Source organism: Scophthalmus maximus, chromosome 7 (assembly GCF_022379125.1).
Source record: "Scophthalmus maximus strain ysfricsl-2021 chromosome 7, ASM2237912v1, whole genome shotgun sequence".
Lineage (NCBI taxonomy): Eukaryota > Metazoa > Chordata > Actinopteri > Pleuronectiformes > Scophthalmidae > Scophthalmus > Scophthalmus maximus.
In genome coordinates this window covers 25,010,521-25,030,699 of record NC_061521.1, presented here as the reverse complement: position 1 = coordinate 25,030,699, position 20,179 = coordinate 25,010,521, and the positions used below count along the sequence as shown (strand labels likewise).

The window sequence follows — 20,179 nt, the reverse complement described above, 5'->3', positions numbered from 1 at the left end:
GAACTACAAAACTTTTAGCTTTTCATCTTTACTCCATCTTTGTTTTAGAAAAAATTCCATTTAATTTCGACAGTTATGATTTTAAAGATGTCTGTTGTCTGGTATAAAAAGTTATTAAGATTGAAAGTTTTGCTTGGATATTTAAATGGCAAGTGGTTGTTCTAGTGTCACTGACATTAAAAAGAATCTTAAGTGACAAAAGCAGCGTTGAATCATCAGCAGACTTGTCATCAGCAGCGTTCATACGGTGATTCGTGAACACACCATTACAGGGAACGAGGACACTAGTAAGAAAAGATGTTTTCTGTTTTGTGTCCCAGCTTGTCCAGATTGGGCAGACAGGCGTACTGGATCATGGGCGGAGGTCCGCACAGCACGATGAGGACGTCGGCGGACGGAGCGGGCAGGTGCTCCTTCATCATGTCGCAGGTCACGAAGCCCGAACTGTAGCTCCAGTCTGGAGGACAAGACAGGGAAAGACAAATGGTGGAATCAGAGAAGCTGATTTGCTGCATAAACTCTGATCTATTTTTGGCTTTTCGCTGTGAAAATCCAATCCCATGCTGTTCATAAAAAGCTCCATATTTCCATATTCCTCCATATTTACTGTCAACGATGTGAAAACTGCTCAAGTACCGTTTTCCTCTCTAAATACTAAATATTAATCACATCCCCTTTCTGTCATTTCCATTTGCTGTTCCCAGTTTCACTGGGAAATGAATTTCAAGAAAGTATAAAAAGCCTTGTTTTGGGGGAAATAAATCTTAATTTTTGTCTAAAAAGAAAAATAATCTTGTCAGGCAAGTTTTGCTCGAGAAAAGTAAGATATTATAGCTCATATTCGGCTTAAAGTCAGTTTATTGGAGGCCAGAACATTCCTCCAATACAGTTACGGAGTTTCCTTGCTTGTAATAAGCACAACTTCCTTCAAGTTCAGCCTCTTCTTTTCTAGATTTAAGGCCCATTGTGACCTTCAAGTGTCCAGATTCATAAGCTTTAGTTTTAAGAATTATAGCCGAGAACAATTGTCTTACCCCCCCTGGCAGATGTTTTACTCAAAACCAGAAAGGTTTAAGTCAGATTTAAGAATATTTGGCCGATTTGTGGTCGGGATGTGTTGGTGAGAGGTCGAGATGAGTTAAAGCAAGTTGCTCCTTGTGGCGACGAGAGACGAGGAATTCAAGGAAAGAAATTAAATCAGGGATCAAATGATCTGCTTTTTCAAAGAAGTGTTTTGATCTCTGGGGGGAAGATAAAGATTTCCAGCTGCTACAGTGTCAACGATAAAACCACGAACGGCGAGAAACACGAAGCCATTCGCTCGACTTTGTGCTTTTCATCCGCAGATCGTCACCGCGTCCTCCGAGGCGACGGGATAACGAAGAGCACGTTCCAGTCTTCCCTGTATTTTCCTGTAATAATGATGCAAAGAGACGGAGTACATGTGTGTGTGTGTGTGTGTGTGTGTGTGTGTGTGTGCGTGTGCCGTTCACAGCAGAGATTATGCCACAATATTATGCTCATTAATTTCTGCTCACTTCAGGGATTATGCAAATGAAGACACGAGCGCTTCGCTAAGTTCCTGTAACACCCGGGTGGAGCTACAGTATCTCTGCTCCTCGGCCTGCCAGGATTCTCCTCTCTCGCTGCTCGGCCGGCTTTTGTTTGGTTGCTCACTTTGAATATTCAGCATTGTGACCAGATGCCGGGGCTTTAAAGAAAAAAAACGCATTCAGCTTCGTGCTGCCTGGCACTGCACTAATACTCACACATATATATATATATATAGTCATATTTATATCTGTATGTGTGGTAACGCGATGAAAATGTAAATGTTTTCATATACGTTATGAGAGGGAATGTACAATGGCTCACTGTACGAGGTTTTTTTTTTAGAGATTGAAAAGATGTTGAAGTTGAAAAGAAACTTAATCTCCAATAAAAGTCATCATTTTTTACTATAATATTTTGTAATCATGTATCATGTGCGAAATTATAATGATTGACTTGGTGTATTTATCTAAGTCCACATTAGCCGGCTAATCCTCAGAGATAAATCTGCGGGTTTGTTTGTAACATTGTATGAATATTAATATTATCGTCATCCTCTAAGAAGACAAAGTTTGCTCACGTGCTCTTCTTTGTACAGTACGAACACAGAAGTATAACACTGATCCGAAAACTGTCGGATTTCGGCGGCCTCTAGTGGTGAAGTTACATATTTGCAATCAACTGAACGTCCCTGTGAAAACCTGCGGTGGCCTTCGGCGTGAGAGAACCTCCCTGGAACCAGTGTTTGGTCTGTCCCTTCTGGGCTACTGTAGAAACGTGGAGGTGCAACATGGCGGGTTTTGTAACAAGAGGAGCTTCTCCCCATGTAGAGGGGAAGAGCTAATTATATAAGTTGACAAAGAGAAACTACATTGTTAAAAATCAATTCATATTTCGACATGTTACAACCGGTGGAGTCGCCCCCTGCTGGTCATTTGAGAGAATACTCAGGTTCCAGGCACTTCCTCGTTGGTTTCACTTTCCGCAAACCCACCGACTATACGTCCATTTTTTTTTTATCGAATTCTTTTCAAATTTTCAAAGATTTTCAATTTTTTTCCCCCCCAAAGTCGCTGAAACTGCAGATTTGATAAAACAGTTATTATGCGATGAAAACGGAACCAATTTTCCTTTCCTTTTCTTTACATTCATCGTTTATCCTTCACAACAAAAAATAGCTTTTCATCGTTTTAAGGAAAGTAGCCTCAAGGGTGGAAGAAAATATGAAAATGCATGTGAACTGCAAAATGCAGTGATGTACTGTGACATTTTATGTCAAACTGTATGACTCCGATGACCAACTGAGCTTCCAGTCACAACAACCAACTAACAATTATCGTTTACAAAATGCAATTTTTGTTACTTGCGGCCGATGCGTCGTTCCAAAACGAGCTCCACTCACATCACAACCTGTGGCTTGTTCAGCGGCGATATCAAACATGTTTTTCACTTTCATGAAACTGTCTGTTGCACCTCGTCCTGTGCGACTGATGTTACATCTGGACGTACACGTGAGTGGGCGTGCACCAGACGTTTCTCACCCTGCGGAGGTTTGTCCAGCGTGAACCAGAGCTCCAGTCGGTCGGGGTGACTCTTCTTCGCCTCCTGCAGCTCCTCCCTCAGCAGGATGTCCTTCTCCGTCTGACAGCGAGACAAAGACACGCGCAAGTTATTTCCCCAGAGTACATTTCCCCCGTTCTGAATGTACAGCGATGCTCTGAGATTTCCCAAAAGCGACATGCTGCACCGCGCCGACCTGGTTGGCGAAGATGAGGGAGCACCTGGTGCCGTCGGCCGGGTCGGACGTGATCCTGCGGACGAGCTGCAGCATCGGAGTGATACCTGCGACGGGACGAGAGGTGAGATCGTCGGTCTCCGAGGGCGATTCATATGACGCAGCGTGGCCTCCTGTCATCTTTTCAATAAGGCGATATTGTCAACAGTGGGGCTGCAAGACTGGAGCGTCACCAGATTGATCCTGGGAGTTAAACTGCAGACGTCATCAAAAGAAAATCTACAGTGACACAAAACTGCTCCTCTGACTTCACCGATATAATAATCCCTTCATCTGGAACATGATATATCATATCTTATATCATCTGGGACATGATATATCATATCTTATATCATCTGGAACATAACGTATCATATCTTATATCACCTGGAACATGATATATCATATCTTATATCACCTGGAACATAACGTATCATATCTTATATCATCTGGGACATGATGTATCATACCTTATATCATCTGGAACATAACAATCATATCTTATATCATCTGGAACATAATGTATCATATCGTATATCATCTGGAACATAACGATCATATCTTATATCATCTGGAACATAACGTATCATATCTTATATCATCTGGAACATAACGTATCATATCTTATATCATCTGCCAACATCGATATTAGGGAGTACAAGATTGTCGATATGATATATATACATATATATGTGTATATATGTATATATATAGTTTTAATCCATCAACGATTCCTAAAATGTCGTTTCAAACCTTTACGTTAAAGAAATGTGATTGAGGATTGATAGTTTAACCATAAACTCATCATGAATAACTATAAATAAAAAGAAAACACAAATACAACCAAATATATAAAACTTGAATTAAGAAAATACAAATATTTTTTTTAACGTAAAATATAAACATAATGTAATTTTTTTTGCTGCATTGTTTATTCTGTACAATGAACGATTTCATATCAGACATATCCGGCTCATATCGGCCGATACTATCGATATTGTCGGGCTCCTCTGCACATATTTGATCCTGTGTGATACAGACGTTATTACTGCACATAAGAATCCAGAGTTTAAATAAATTGTACATGAACCTGTTCCTCCAGCGATCATCCCCACGTGCTTAAACTTCCGAACCTTTGGCTCCGACTTCTTGTCCAGTCGGATGGAAAACTGACCTAGTGACGAAGAAGAGGAGAGGAAGAGTGGTTCAGAATTACACTGTACCACAGCGACATCTGCTGGCGACACTGACACACTGCTCCATCGTCCCATCACCGCACCGTGTCCCCGGTACACCAGCAGTCCGCTGGGTCCTCTGAAGTCCACGCCGTCTCCGATCGCCAAGTTGTCCAGGTGCTGAGACAACTTGCCTCCGTCCGGGAAGTTGGGATGAGAGTTCTTGTAGTACACCTGAGGGAGGAGTGACAAAAAGAACAACTGTCGTCACCTCGTAAGTGACGTCCAGTGTTGTCTGGAGCGTCCGTCTCGGTCCAGTCGACCAGTGTGGGCGTGTTGATTGACCTTGACCACGAGGTCGACGTATCCCTGGTCCTCGTCGCTGGAGACGGGCGTGTAGGCTCTGACCACCAGGCTGCCGTTCACCTTGGCCGACAGGTACACATGCTGACCTGGGGGAGGTCAAAGGTGAAAGGTTAGAGGTCAGGAGAAGCAACAGGACTGTGATGTGATGGCAGCGAGACACGTTTCAGCTCTTTCAACCGATTCTTAAATCAACACATCTTGTCACTGATCCTTTTAAATATGTCGCACTTTATCACTTTATACAATAATAACCTGGATTTATTACTTATCAATTTTTTACGAGGTGCTTTAGAAAGAGGAAATCAAATGAAAAAGTAGAAAGGTCGAGACGAGACGAGGTCCAGTACCGACGGGGAGTCCGAGGATGTGAGCAGCGGACGGCAGACCGAACCGAAACCTCTTCGTGTCGTGGCTGATCTCCTGTACGAGGACACACACACACACACGCGCACACACACACACACACACACACACACACACGACTTAAATCAACCGTGTTCGTTTGCATTCAAAACATTTCGGTCAATTCAAAAGAACTTTCCTCCCCATCAACACTTTTACTATTTCTCTCAGATTAAAAGTTAAAAAAGAACCTTGACCGCAACTACACTACCCACAATGCAACCTGTTAGACACCTGAGAATCACCCACAGTCTCAGGTGTCGTACGCCGGTAGCAGCTGATGTTGCAACAAAAAAATGTTTCGTTATGAAACTTGACGACCAATCTTGAGGCAAATCCTCAGCTCCTCCCCCTATATGCATAAATCAACAGGAGACCTGTAATGTGTGTGTGTGTGTGTGTGTGTGTGTGCAGCCTGCAGACATCACACTCTTTGCTGAGTGCATGAGTTTGTATAGGATCTCCAACAGTCAATCGATTCGTGATCGACTTCTAAATGAATCAACAACTATTTTGATAATCTATTAATCGGTTCAAGTAGTTTTAATGGAATAAAAAAGGTCAAAATTCTCAGATTTCAGCTTCTTCCATGTGAATATGTTCTGGTTTCTTTGCTCCTCTGTGACAGTGAACTGAAGATCTTTGGTGTGAGGACGAAACAAAACATCATGTTGTGGTTTGGGAAACACCATCGACATTTTATGAACCAAACAACTAATCGGTTAATCGATAATTAAAAGAATCGTTAGCTGCAGCCCTGTAGTCTGCATGACACGCACCTGTTTCTCCACGAGGGGAAGTGAGTATTTGACCATGGGGTCCTGCAGAGTGACGGGCTGCCTCTTCTTCTTCTCTCCTGCGGATCCTCGCAGGACCAGGTACAACACGGTCACGACCACGACGGAGAGGGCCGCCGCCACAGGCACCAGCTGGGACACAGAGGGAGAAAAGAGGGAGACAAGTGTGAAAAGAACTACAAGGAAAGTCACACACGAAGAGGATCCACTAAAAAAATAAAGAAGATCAATGAAGTCAAAGTTCATTCTCACCAAGTTCTGATCCATAGTTTTACAAATGTAATAAAGTTTGTCACGTCCTCGCAGCAAGAAGAGAGATAAGAGTCTGCAAAGTGAGGCAATGATACAGTAGACTCTCTCTCTCACACACACACACACACACACACACACACAGAGTGAAGGGGCCTCTGAAGGGGGCGTGGCTTAGCTCCAGGGGAAAGGTTGACACACGAGGTCCAAAGAACCAATGGGAAGACAGATGTGATCATGGCACTATGTAGTACAGAGGTGGTGACATCACACCACTGGAGGGGGGGGGGGGGGGGGGGGAGAGAGAGAGAGAGAGGGGAGAGAGAGAGAGAGAGAGGGGGAGGGGGGGAGAGAGAGAGAGAGGGAGGGGGAGAGAGAGAGAGAGAGGGGGAGGGGGGGAGAGAGAGAGAGAGGGAGGGGGAGAGAGAGAGAGAGAGGGGGAGGGGGGGAGAGAGAGAGAGAGGGAGGGGGAGAGAGAGAGAGAGAGGGGGAGGGACGGAGAGAGAGATGGAGAGAGAGAGAGAGGGGGGGGAGGGGGAGGGAGAGAGAGAGAGGGGGAGGGACGGAGAGAGAGATGGAGAGAGAGAGAGAGGGAGGGGGAGAGAGAGAGAGAGAGGGGGAGGGGGGGAGAGAGAGAGAGGGGGAGGGACGGAGAGAGAGATGGAGAGAGAGAGAGAGGGAGGGGGAGAGAGAGAGAGAGAGGGGGAGGGACGGAGAGAGAGATGGAGAGAGAGAGAGAGGGAGGGGGAGAGAGAGAGAGAGAGGGGGAGGGGGGGAGAGAGAGAGAGGGGGAGGGACGGAGAGAGAGATGGAGAGAGAGAGAGAGGGGGGGGGAGGGGGAGGGAGAGAGAGAGAGAGGGGGGGGAGGGGGAGGGAGAGAGAGAGAGAGGGAGGGGGGAGAGAGAGGGAGAGGGAGGGAGAGAACAGAAAATAATTTATTCTTTTTGAATATTCATAACTCTAAGAAGAAAGTGGCCTTTGCATTTCAAGGCTGTTTAATGAAACATGTGGAAGTTAACCAGTATCTTAGTTGTGAATAGAAGAAGAACAGTGAGTTCAAAATGTGTGAACAGTGTTTGAGAAAGTTATAAAAACAAAAACCCTTAAAAGAAAACCAATGAAAGTTTCCGAAACTGTTAAAATATACAGAATAATAAAGATCATATAAACTTGGCTTATATCTAAAGTTAGACTGATACACACTTTGTACAACATGCTGTATATAAATGAAATAAGTTACTTTGTGTATGTATATGTTTGTATAAAGCATATATGGATATGGAAATGCATGTAAATGTATTTATAAAGTTTATGTTTACTCTTCAATATAGTTTGTTAAATGATGCTGGAGGTGCATTTAAAGATAAACCACAGACTCATGTTGGGAATTTGTAAATAAACGTACATATATATACATATATATATTTTTTAAAATATACATACATATATTTAAAAAATGTATGTATGTATAAATATATATTCTTTCATTCATTTATTTTTGTTATTTATTATTGACCTTTTTTTTCTTTTTCCTTTGTTAAATATGAAAAACTCAATACACACATTGTTCAAAAAATATATATAAGCAGATGGAGACATGAAAAAACAAGCGTAAGACAAATAATTATACAGCTTGATTCATAATGTGCAAATAAGTGTTTTCGAGAGGAGCAGTGGGGAGGACGTCTTCAGAGTGATCGTCTGTGGAGGTTCGCATTCGTCCAGGTCATCGTTTTCAAATCAGGAGCAGATGGACTCAAAGACGGTTGTTGAATCTCCCGGGAAGAGATGAAAGAAACGATACGTCCACATGCCTCCGTCCAGCAGGATCCTACTCCGTCCCTGAGGATTCCACACTAGAGTCCTCATCATCTGGACCAATGTCCTCATGTAGTCTGGGTTCCTCTGGAGTCTTCTGGTCCACATGGTCCACATGATCCACATGGTCCACATGGTCCACATGGTCCACATGATCCACCTGGTCCACCTGGTCCACCTGGTCCACCTGGTCCACATGGTCCACATGGTCCACATGATCCACATGGTCCACATGGTCCACATGGTCCACATGATCCACATGGTCCACATGGTCCACATGGTCCACACGGTCCACAGGATCCACATGATCCACATGGTCCACACGGTCCACAGGATCCACATGGTCCACATGATCCACATGGTCCACACGGTCCACATGATCCACATGGTCCACATGATCCACATGGTCCACATGGTCCACATGGTCCACATGATCCACATGATCCACATGGTCCACACGGTCCACAGGATCCACATGGTCCACATGGTCCACATGGTCCACATGGTCCACATGGTCCACATGGTCCACATGATCCACATGGTCCACATGGTCCACATGGTCCACATGATCCACATGATCCACATGGTCCACACGGTCCACAGGATCCACAGGATCCACACGGTCCACCTGGTCCACCTGGTCCACCTGGTCCACATGGTCCACACGGTCCACACGATCCACACGATCCACACGGTCCACACGGTCCACACGGTCCACATGGTCCACATGATCCACATGGTCCACATGGTCCACATGGTCCACATGATCCACATGGTCCACATGGTCCACATGGTCCACATGATCCACATGGTCCACATGGTCCACACGGTCCACAGGATCCACAGGATCCACACGGTCCACCTGGTCCACCTGGTCCACCTGGTCCACCTGGTCCACCTGGTCCACATGGTCCACATGGTCCCCCCGGTGGGACACGACTCCTCTGCTGCTGATGTCGGCCCGCTGCACATCCGGGTCAGCTGCGTCCAGGTTCACTAAAACACACAGAGACAGTGAACATGTGCATCCTCCTCCTTGTCGAATACTTCTCCTTTTAAAGGGGCAGTAAGCAATTTTGTAGAAAGATCGTCTGTGGTTGATCTTTTCACCGCTCTGGTCGGGACTCGAACCCTCAGCCCTCAGGTACGGGAGAGAGACGCGCTCACCACGAGGCCAAACCCCCGAGTCGTGGCGGCTGGTCGCTAACACATTCGCTGAATTTTACAAAAAGGTGTATTGGATTAAAATCCCACCAAACTTTTACTCGGTGCTTCGCACTAACAACGGGCCTCATCAATCGAAATCTTAAATTTGTTCATGTGTTTTTAAACCTCTGATTTGTTGGCACATGCTCATATAATGACGAACCCCCTGTGAAGGCCTGTTTACCACTGTTGCACTTTTCTTCTGACGTGTAAAAGCATCACAGACAGGTGGAATAAATGACGTTAATAGTTCAACTACACTCACATGTTCCTGTTTCAAGTCTACTAAAAACTACAGGGTGACTAAAGGGGAGCACACACACACACAAACACAAATGATAATAATAATTAGACATAAACACAAGCCATAAAAACACTTAATGTGATTATATTTCATCAAACTTTACTGGTTGTATTTTTTAAGTTCCTATGAGCTGCCACTAGAGGTCGCCATGGACCTAGAAACGTGCGTGTCCCTTTCACACTGCAACTCTTGACTAACAGTTTTCTATTGACAACAACACAGAGAGCTGTTGTAATATTGTATAAATGGGAGGTCACTTCCTGTGGCATGTGGAATTAAATGTATATATATATATATATGTATATATATATCTCACAAAGATCACGTCTTGATGATGAAAATGTGTCCTCGACTATCAAATGGCTTCGCAGTCCAAACGGACAATGATTAGGAGGTGAAATCTGATATTTCTTTGCAGTTGAATATCACAATAAGGGTAAATCAGAGTGAAATAATTCCTTATTTGGAGGAAACACATGAGCCGTGTGGCCACAACACAGTCGTCCTTCTGCCATCATGTGATATTTATGTCTGCCCGCTGTGTGTGTTGTGTTCACTGGAATTCTGATGCGCTGGTAAAACACAGAACTATTGTGTGTCTTTGGCTCGGGGCCCATTTCTTCTAAAAGTCTTGTTCTTGATTTTTGTAAAAATTTGAATATAATCGTATGAATTATGAGAGTGTAGACGTATCCTCAAGTTCACAGTGATTCACAGTGATGAAGGAAAGAAGCTGTGTCCATGGAATTCACCATCCCACGTTGAATAATAACGTGTTTCATACAGGGAAGAAGTGAATGAGTGAACAAAGGAGTGATTCCAGACACAGCCTCAGTGAGGGAGGAAAGAAACATGGCCGACGGCTAACATTTATGAGAAGTTTCATGATCCACTTCCTGCCCGTAAACACAAAAGGAAAAAAAATTAAGCAGCAGCAGAAATGTCTTTTAAAGGCTAATGTCTCGTATATTTTAATTGCAAACACTAAAAAGCTTCCTTTATAATGCTGGAACTTTTTTTTAAGTTAGCATTTTTAATGCTACTGTAACTATTTCATGCTAACATGTAATTTTGAATGCCAACTTAACTTTTTTAATGCAAACGTTACTACTTCATGCTTGAGTTACTTTTTTAATGCTAAAGTAACTTTTTTAATACTAAAGTAACTTTTTTAATGCTAAAGTTACTTTTTATGCTAAAGTTGCTTTTTCATGCTAATGCTATTTTTTAAAGGTAACTTTACGTCTTTAATGCTAATGCTATTTTTAAGGTAACTTTATGTTTTTTCATGGTAGAGTTACTTTTGCATGCTTACTAAAAGTTTGTAATTCTAACGTTACTTTTCATGCCAAAGTAGAATTTTCATGCTAATGTTACTTTTTAAAGCTTAAGTTACCTTCAATGCTAACAATGCTTTTTTTATGGCAACATTACTTTTCATGCTAAAGTGACCTTTACATGTTAATTACATGTAAATGGTTTTGGAAACGTGCAGATCATTGCTACATACAGAATAAACAGTCGACATTTGACTTAAGAGTTCTGCACAAGTGGATTCACACACGTCCTCGACTAGAGTCTGTTTACTGAAGGTGATGCTTCGCAGGGCGAAATCAAACAAGACGCACGGAAAGAAAATCCACAACAAAGCATCACAGTCCCGAAGGAGCCGGGTGTGGTGAGGGTGAACCCTGGAGACACACACACACACACACACACACAGAGAAAACAAATGAAGAAAAAACAGACGGAATGTGAACAAGTCCGATGAAGGAGGCAGAAGAAATAGCAGAGAGAGGAATGAAGTACTGTGGGGGAAAAAAAATACTTTTTCAGTTGTGAGTAATAAGAAATTTACAGTCTCGTGAAAAAAAGTTATGTGGAAAGTCACAAGCAGAGTTTATAACCCAGTTTGAGTCTAAGGGATTAATCATGAATCATTGTGGAACAGTAGAATTGTGTGTATGTGTGTGTGTGTGTGTGTGTGTGTGTGTCTGTGTCTCTGTGTGTGTGTGTGTGTCTGTGTCTGTGTGTGTGTGTGTGTGTGTGTGTCTGTGTCTCTGTGTGTGTGTGTGTGTGTGTGTGTGTGTCTCTGTGTCTCTGTGTCTCTGTGTCTCTGTGTGTGTGTGTGTGTGTGTGTGTGTGTCTCTGTGTCTCTGTGTCTCTGTGTCTCTGTGTGTGTGTGTGTGTCTCTGTGTCTCTGTGTGTGTGTGTGTCTCTGTGTCTCTGTGTTTGTGTGTGTGTGTGTGTGTCTCTGTGTCTCTGTGTCTCTGTGTCTCTGTGTGTGTGTGTGTGTCTCTGTGTCTCTGTGTGTGTGTGTGTCTCTGTGTCTCTGTGTTTGTGTGTGTGTGTGTGTGTGTGTGTGTCTCTGTGTGTGCGTGTGTGTGTGTGTGTGTGTGTTTGTCTCTGTGTGTGTGTGTGTGTGTGTGTCTCTGTGTCTCTGTGTCTCTGTGTGTGTGTGTGTGTGTGTGTGTGTGTCTCTGTGTGTGCGTGTGTGTGTGTGTGTGCGTGTGTGTGTGTGTGTCTCTGTGTGTGTGTGTGTGTGTGTGTGTGTGGAGTGAAAATGGAGCTGGCAACAAAAACCTCGCAGCTCCACAATGTGCTACGTCCGTGACAGAAGTGAGATTTTTTTTTCTTTTCCCCTGATGGAGACGGACTGAATTATACTTTTGTATCGTTAACGGATCGTCTTGCACTGAAATATGACGGATAGATCAAGAAGAGAAACACAATGATGAAACGTTTTGCATCAACGAACTGACCGAGCGTCTGTCTTTACTCCCAGTAGAGGTTCAAACTCACACATTAACAAAAGACAAGATATGTTCAAATCAGTATTCGGGGCTTTTGACTGTGAGCTAGTTTGTTTATACGTCGTCGAACGTTTCTCACGTCTCACTTGTGACTCCAGTGGTAAATGTCTCATTCCCCCTCCAGAGGCTTCGCCGGGCTCCTGAGTGACCGTCGGTCTCAGACAAAAGCTTTTCTGCATTTCACTGTTTCTGTGCTGTCGGGTGACCGAGGGAAAGATTCGATTCTCTTTGTAAAAACGAATTCCCTCACTGCCAGTTCTTTGCTTATCAGCTCAGGACTCTTGTCACTTTCCTCTTTCTTAAATCTACAACCCTCAAGTCAACACATTTAAAGAAAAACAAAAAAAAAGGCCTGAGATAAAGCAAAGATTTTTTTTAAATGTATAAAACTCAACCATGTAATGTGACGCGTTGCTGGTCACCCGTCAGACGATCTGGGTGATTCCTCCGAACGTCTCCGTCACCCGGTCTGTCGTCGCCAACGTGCTGGAGGTCTGCAGGAGAAGCGTCGATTCAGCAATTGAGCCCCCAAAGGATAATCATATATCTTTTATATATCATATAAAATAATCATATATTTTTGATATATCATATAAAATAATCATATATTTTTTGATATATCTTATAAAATAATCATGTATTTTTTTTACAATTAACAATTTAATAAATCTTCATAACAGCCCTACACTAATCCTCAGCTTTTTTTCCCACCATACAAATAATAAATATAAAACATAAAAATACTAGAACTGTAAAACTACACAAATACGCAAAACTGTACAAATACAGAGTGACATCAGTTACCAACAAGATGCATAAGAACATGGTACATGTACATGTGCATGTACAGTATGTCATCCCATGGATACACCTGGATAAAACATGTCTGGTACATGACTGACTTGTCTCAAATCTTTTCTTCTCATCTTCTGCGTCCCATCATGTGATGATAACTACGTACGTGAGACCTGAACCGACACACACACACACACACACACACACTCACTGTGCACACACACCTGCGTGGCTGATGAACGTCAGCGTGGCCCTGAAGCCTCGACGGGTGACGCTGCCGTCCGACGTGAACTGAAGCACCATGACGTTGTGGTAGGACAGAACCGGAGGAGGGGGAGCGCCGCGACCACACAGCACCGCTGCACAGGACATGAAGGAAGACAATGAGAGACGGAGAGGGGACGAAACGTGTGCAACTGAAGAGTCCTGTCGTCCAGCTCGTGCCCCGTACCGATCTCCTCGGTTTGCTCCACGTCTCCCAGGACGGTGAGGGAATCATACAAACATCTGTCCGACTCCTCCAGATCCAAATCGCTCACATCGAGCTGGAACACAAAACAATCAGCCATCAATCGAATCCACTTGTGACGAAAAACTTGAGAGAGATCCAACGCGTCACCTTGACAACGTGACCCCGCGGGGCGTAGATGACCCAGCGGAGGACGCAGTCGTTACTGTAGGATTGTGGGTAATTCGGGCTGTGGACGACAGTCTGGTCCTCAACGAGGACGATTGTCCCGCATCCTGACACACACACACACGACTTACAGTTAAAAAGAGATACACACTCCGTTAGCATCTGTGTGTGTGTGTGTGTGTGTGTGTGTGTGTGTGTGCTGTGCAGCTCATGTGTGATGAACACAGGTTGTCTGAGCCTGACATGCTGTACTGCACATGTTGTTACACACGCACACACACACACACACACACACACACACACACACAGACGCACTGGGCTGCCTGTGTGTGTGTGTGTGTGTGTGTGTGTGTGTGTGTGTGGTTGTATTGTTGTGTTTCCCACCAGGATCAGGACGTCCCTGCGCAGCACGATGCCTGATGACGAAGCCACTTCCTGTTGTGCTGACGTCAGAGGAGAAGAGCAGCGTGGCGTTCGGGGAGTGACTCAGAAGAACCGGGCCGCGAAGGACACTTCCACAGAATGTCCCTGGAAAAGAAATAGGAAAGAAAGAAAAGGAAAAAAAGGACAAACAATGAGTATATATATATATAGTGTGTGTGTGTGTGTGTGTGTGTGTGTGTGTGTGTGTGAACCTCACCAACGGGCCCGTGGGCGTCCACCGACACCGTGAGTCGGTCGTAGCGACAGTCGGAGTCGTTCTCCAGATCAAAGTGCTCAAACTCCAACAGGAGACTAGAACCTGGAGGAACACGGAACCGCCACACACACAACCTGGACACACAGACACACACACACACACACACACACACACACACACACACACACACACACACAGAGACAGATCATTTATCTCGTTGTTCACTTGAAAATGAACAAAAGAGTTCTGAAATAGAAAACTTAAGACTTTTCCTTAAAAGATTTTTTTTTAAAAAAAGGTTGTAAATGATATATATATATATATATATATATTTTTTTTTACAGTGTTCAGTCACAGTCACGATGATCTGTGACCTTTTCTCTGAAGCGTCACTCACTCGTTGTTGTCATAGTGATCACCAGGGAGGGCGGGGTTTCTGATCACTCCCTCGCTGTCGATCAGAGATCCGTCTGTGACGCTGCAGAGTCCTGGCACACACACACACACACACACACACACACACACACACACACTCTACATCAAAGAAGCGTGTGCACGTTGTGAAATATAGATGGAGAAGAGTTGCTCTGATGGAACTCACCCAGCGAAGCTTTTCCCCGCCGCTGCTCATCAGCTGACGCAAACACAGAAAGATTAAAAACAAGGTATGATCAAGGAATTCAATAATCGTTATTTACACTAAACATAGTGTTCCAACAATTTTCCATACATTTAAGGGACATGGGAGAGACTGACTTAAAAATGAAAGGAAAGAAAGAAAAATCCTGACTTTTAATCCTTAGTGGGAGTCAATCTCCTACATTTCCCATGATGCAACAGCTTTTGTTTCATCACATGTCTCATCAGTCTTTTCTCACCCGCTCGCAGTTTGCTCTTGATCCAGGGCAGCAGCAGCCTGAGGTCGGTGAAAACCCCCGGGGACCCTCTCCTGCCCGGGGGCCGGACGCTGTTGTTTCCCCAGCTCCGACCACAGCCCTTGCCCCAGGAAGTCACGCCCAGCGCCACCCGGCGACCCCCGCCCGACCCTGCCGGACATACCAGAGGACCCCCCGAGTCGCCCTGCAGGGAGGACGATGAAGAATTGAAAAAGATCAAACATCTTTGGAGCTAAAAAACCAGGCCGGTGTCCTACCTGACAGGCGTCCCTCCCTCCTCTCTCGGGCCCGGCACACAGGACCGTCATGGCCGCCTCAGGTCGGACCGCTCCGTGCTTCGGACCGGAACCTTTGACGGTGTGGAGGACGTGTTTACACTTAGCTGGGTCCACCAAGTCCAACTGGACCTGTCTCAGCACCGCAGGGAGACGACCCCCTGTCGCAAGAACACAGCTCAGTGGATGAGACGCTCCAGTCTGTTTCCTTTTTCTATTTGATAGGACAGCAGAAAACGACATACTTTCCTTTATCCTGCCCCATCCACCCACAATGCAACTGGTGCGAGGAAGGATCTTCTCATCAGGCAAAGGTAAACAGATCGGCTGCACGTGGACGCCTGTTGGAGAGAAAGTCACATGTCAATGATCTGTGTTATTTCATCAAATTGAATTTAAATTCCCATTATGTAATTTTTGTAATTTTCTGGCGGCATCTGGTGGTAAAGTTGGAACCTGCAACCAACTGAGCGAGCGACAGGGGACACTTTATGGCGACACTTTATTGTTGTAATATATTTAACTCATTCAGAGTTGATTATACATGTATGAACACATAGTTATGGACAATATATTCAATTTCTGACAATAAGTTGTTCTAAATATTTACACACTGTAGCTTTAACAAAAAAATCGTCAGAGTGGAAACCTGCCCAGTCGGACGCGTCGGTCCAACTCCACCAGAGCGACGTCGTGGCTCATGGGCGAGGCGTGGTGGTACTTCTCGTGCACGGAGACGCTCTTCACGCCAAACACTTGCTCCTCTTCGTCCGCCACTCGCTGGTCAAACTCTCCCGCCGCCACGGTCACGCCGCTGAGGAACTCCCTGTGGGGCAGAGTCACAGGTCAATCCAGGCCGCCAGCGATCCGGGGACGACGGGGGAGCGAGTCAGCAAGAGAGCAGAGAACCTTGAGGCCGACGCGAAGCAGTGTGCAGCCGTCAGTACCCAGCGGTCGGTCAGGACGGCCCCGCCACAGAAGTGAGAGCCTTTGAGCCGCAGGGAAACCTGAGCACCGACACACCAGTTTGACAGAAAAACACAACGTCTGAACTCTGAAAGTTAAAGAGCCAAAGAATGGTGGGCCCACTCACCAGCCACGGGTGAGATCCATACGCGGCCTCGGAGCCTCCGACCACCCGGAGCGAGCGGGGCATCGGGCTCCACACCTGAGGAACTCCACATTTCGAACCTGACCGGAGATGAAAACGTCTCAAACGTGTCACGTTGGCCTCCGGTCGGTGGCTCGTTCGTCAGATCACTCACCTGTCTGAGCAGCGAGGACGACGGCGTTCACCCAGAGACACAGCGAGAGCAGAGCGGCAGTGGCCCTCATCGCCGACACACACACACACACACACACACACACTACGACTGGATCCTGACTGAATGGTTTTACAGACCTGATGTGTGTGTGTGTGTGTGTGTGTGGGGGGGGGGGGGGGGGTACACATTAACAAGCCAGTAAACGCTGGCAGAGGGTGAAAACAAACTGTCAAGGTCACAACTGTGGCAAGTTGAGATCTGTTCCTGCCACAAAGACACAAACATCCCAGAAAATACAGGAAATACAGACAAAGATCCAGAGGAGGATAAAGGAGGCAGGTAGAAAAAGTGGGGTTACATGTAATAAACGGTTGTGCATTTGTCTTCATCGTCTCGGCTTCAGCAGTACGACGGAGAAGATTCCAACTAAATTCCATCCACAGTTTCCGTCCCCCTGAGTCACGGAGCTCATTGTGAGAGGATGAACGTCGCAGAGCGTCTTGTGACCTTTGAGGCGAAGCTTCACGAGACGGGGGACCAGACAACAGAGGATCCACAACACAGTCACCTTGTGACCGCGTACATTTAAAAAAGGACATTTTCATTAATAGAAAAGATCGAATGTCACTTCTCTTTAAAAAAAACAAAAACATTCTGCAAATAATAATGTTTAAACTTTGTGAGCTGCTCCGTCCATCCACACACGGAGATGTCCAGAGTTTATCTGCTCCTGACAGTGTGTGTGTGTTATTGGGAGGAAAGGGAGGTGAAGGGAACAGGAAGAAAATCCATAGAAAGTATATCATAGCACTGATTGATTTAAAATAATTTTATAACTAGAATGGCACATATCTGTTTGAAAAAAAAAATATTCATGAATTATTCTTTGGGAAAATCTCACAAATGTTAAAGAAATTGATAAAAAAAAAAAGAATCCTGGATTCGCCTTAAAATTGTATGTTTTCTTTCTTGGCCCATGTTCAATCCTTCCACGGAATACGGAACAGTATTAGTGTCAGGCATAGGGGAAAAATGGGGGTAGATTTATTTATTTATTCAAAATTTCAAGAATAAAGACGAAATGTCGAGATTAAAGTTGAAATAACACTGAACGTCTGCGTTGTGGTTCCAGTTCAGCTGTCACACATCCGCGCTAACTAGCGTTAGCAAAGCTACGCTAGCTACGCTAGCTGCGCCCCTCTCATAATTCATCAACGGTTGTTTGCAGTTGAACGTCATCGTGTCGGGACAAACACCCGTTGTCACCACATTGTTTCTTCCAGATTCAGCCTGTCAATCATAATATCGCAACTTTAGCTTGGTTAGCAGCTAGCGTTAGCTTAGCAAACTGGCAAACAAAGTATCAACATCCGGTTGTTTGGTGCTGATGAAAAGTGCTTCAGGGTCACAATTTTCAACTTTATTCTCGGAAAAATTTAAACTTTATTCTCAACATTTTGACTTAATTCTCAAATTATTTCAACTTTATTCTCGAAAAATTTTGACTTTATTCTTTTAGTATTTCAACTTTATTCTTGACATTTTGACTTAATTCTCGACATTTTGACTTTATTCTCAAAGTATTTCAACTTTATTCTCGACATTTCAACTTTATTCTAAATTTTTTTTTTACTTTGTCGACATTTTGACTTTATTCTCAAAATATTTCAACTTTATTCACGACATTTTGACTTAATTCTCAAAGTATTTCAACTTTATTCACGACATTTCGGCCTTATTTTCGAAATGCAAGATTAAAAAAGATCTTCCTCATGCCCGGCCTTGATACTCTTCCGTAGGAGCAACATCGGCCTCACGAGAGTCGTGATTCTGGCGTCCTGACAGATTTAAGTCCGACACTCGCTCTCTTTTTTTTTTTTTGCTCAGAGGAAAATATCCAGCCCTCCGTCTGTTTTGGAGGAAGTCGAACTTCTGGCTGCCAACTCTTTTTGCTGTTTGGTGTTGGAAAACTGTTGGAACGTCAGTTTAACAGGTTGTTTTTGTTTGTTTGGTTGTTTTTGTTGAAAACCAGAACGGTGAGACTGATTACCATTAGTGTGTCTGTGTGTGTGTGTGTGTGTGTGTTGTGCCTCTGGGCTCCCTCTCTGAACCCTTTAAGCCCCCTGGTTCCTGTTTGTACAGCCCAGCGAACCCCCGGCTCCGATGGCTGTGCAGCGCGGCGGGTTGTGACTCAGTGTTTGCGCTCGGTTGCCGGGACACAGTTGCCACGCGGCTGTTGCCAGGCGTTGCAGAGAGAGAGAGAGCGACAGAGGCATGAAATACCGAGGACGCCCCTCATCACCGTGGCACCGTGTTCAGTATCTGATGGAACAAGTGGAGTCTTAACTTTACTGTGTTTGTATCAAGAGAAACTTATAAAAGTTACATGATTACAAAAATCCAATAACTGATACACTACTTCAGGGAAATCATGCGACAATATTTTAGCATTTTAAAAATAAAAGTAATAGACATACTTTACAATCCCTCATTAAATGATTTATTCCATTATATCTTTATATTTATATTCCGTATTCTCCATAACTCCAATCAGAAAGGCTTGTTGCCACGACAGCTGTAACCACCGCCCCATTCTCAAATCATTTCATGCCGCGATGGACGTAAAGTACAATATCATACTTTAAAACTGACTTTTAAAAAAAGTCACGCCAATTTCACTTCGTGAGGAGACAGAAAAATGTCCCGAACGCTTCCTGGTTCCTGAACATTCGTATTACAACAGTTGTTTTTCTAAGGGGCGGGGCCTGACGTGTAATACAGGAAGTGAAGGCGGTGACTTTCATAAATCATCTTTGCAAAGGACAACAAGCTTTTTTGGTGAACTCTGAGGGTGAATAAATCTAAAAAGAACTAAACTAAAAAAACTTTACAAGGCAACTTTAATATTTTTGTTTTGCTTCTGCAGGTTTCTCACCACAACCCGCAATAGGTTTTCATTTTTCCAGCTTAACACAGATCAATTTGATAATAATGTCCAACTGTAACATACTGCAATAAATTGCATTTAATGTGAACTCTGACGGTTTTAAATATTCTAACACACCACTTAACAAATCTGCTTGGAATTAGTCAAAAGTAAAGAAGTGGGACAGTTAAAGTGTATTTTGAAATGACAAAGCAGGAGACTCTCGCTCTTCAACACGAGCTCGCGGTGTGCGTCGTCCCTTCGACTCCTCATTGTCTGCAGCAGGAAAC

The 20,179-nt window shown here is 44.3% G+C and overlaps 2 protein-coding genes across 2 annotated transcripts; both read right to left on the bottom strand.

The window, feature by feature from the left end:
• Positions 1–12: 12 nt before the first annotated feature.
• Positions 13–6,476, bottom strand: LOC118314980 (NADH-cytochrome b5 reductase 2). The gene is made up of 9 exons (XM_035641822.2): positions 6,318–6,476; positions 6,048–6,197; positions 5,214–5,286; positions 4,846–4,952; positions 4,605–4,734; positions 4,416–4,499; positions 3,308–3,393; positions 3,093–3,192; positions 13–457 (listed from the first exon to the last, which is right to left on the bottom strand). The coding sequence occupies exons 1-9, from the start codon at positions 6,330–6,332 to the stop codon at positions 285–287; spliced, it is 918 nt and encodes a 305-aa protein (XP_035497715.2). The 5' UTR covers positions 6,333–6,476; the 3' UTR covers positions 13–284.
• Positions 6,477–8,145: 1,669 nt separating this feature from the next.
• Positions 8,146–17,346, bottom strand: LOC118315099 (ovochymase-2). The gene is made up of 18 exons (XM_047333355.1): positions 16,964–17,346; positions 16,792–16,889; positions 16,608–16,705; positions 16,352–16,524; positions 15,944–16,039; positions 15,681–15,859; positions 15,406–15,607; positions 15,129–15,161; positions 14,925–15,015; positions 14,528–14,661; positions 14,272–14,415; positions 13,870–13,994; positions 13,702–13,795; positions 13,475–13,609; positions 12,851–12,949; positions 8,941–9,128; positions 8,698–8,778; positions 8,146–8,229 (listed from the first exon to the last, which is right to left on the bottom strand). The coding sequence occupies exons 1-18, from the start codon at positions 17,031–17,033 to the stop codon at positions 8,146–8,148; spliced, it is 2,124 nt and encodes a 707-aa protein (XP_047189311.1). The 5' UTR covers positions 17,034–17,346.
• Between the last annotated feature and the right edge of the window lie 2,833 nt (positions 17,347–20,179).

What these genes read in the sequence shown, in the direction of transcription:
- LOC118314980 (XM_035641822.2), bottom strand. An exon ending in GCTGGTGTACCGGGGACACG is followed by an intron (nt 4,500 to 4,604) that starts GTGCGGTGATGG and finishes CTTCGTCACTAG; the next exon opens with GTCAGTTTTCCATCCGACTG. An exon ending in GATGATCGCTGGAGGAACAG is followed by an intron (nt 3,394 to 4,415) that starts GTTCATGTACAA and finishes GTCCCGTCGCAG; the next exon opens with GTATCACTCCGATGCTGCAG.
- LOC118315099 (XM_047333355.1), bottom strand. Translation starts at nt 17,033, where the DNA reads ATGAGGGCCACTGCCGCTCTGCTCTCGCTGTGTCTCTGGGTGAACGCC. An exon ending in GAGGGAGGGACGCCTGTCAG is followed by an intron (nt 15,608 to 15,680) that starts GTAGGACACCGG and finishes TCCTCCCTGCAG; the next exon opens with GGCGACTCGGGGGGTCCTCT. An exon ending in GGAGCAAACCGAGGAGATCG is followed by an intron (nt 13,610 to 13,701) that starts GTACGGGGCACG and finishes TGTCCTGTGCAG; the next exon opens with CGGTGCTGTGTGGTCGCGGC.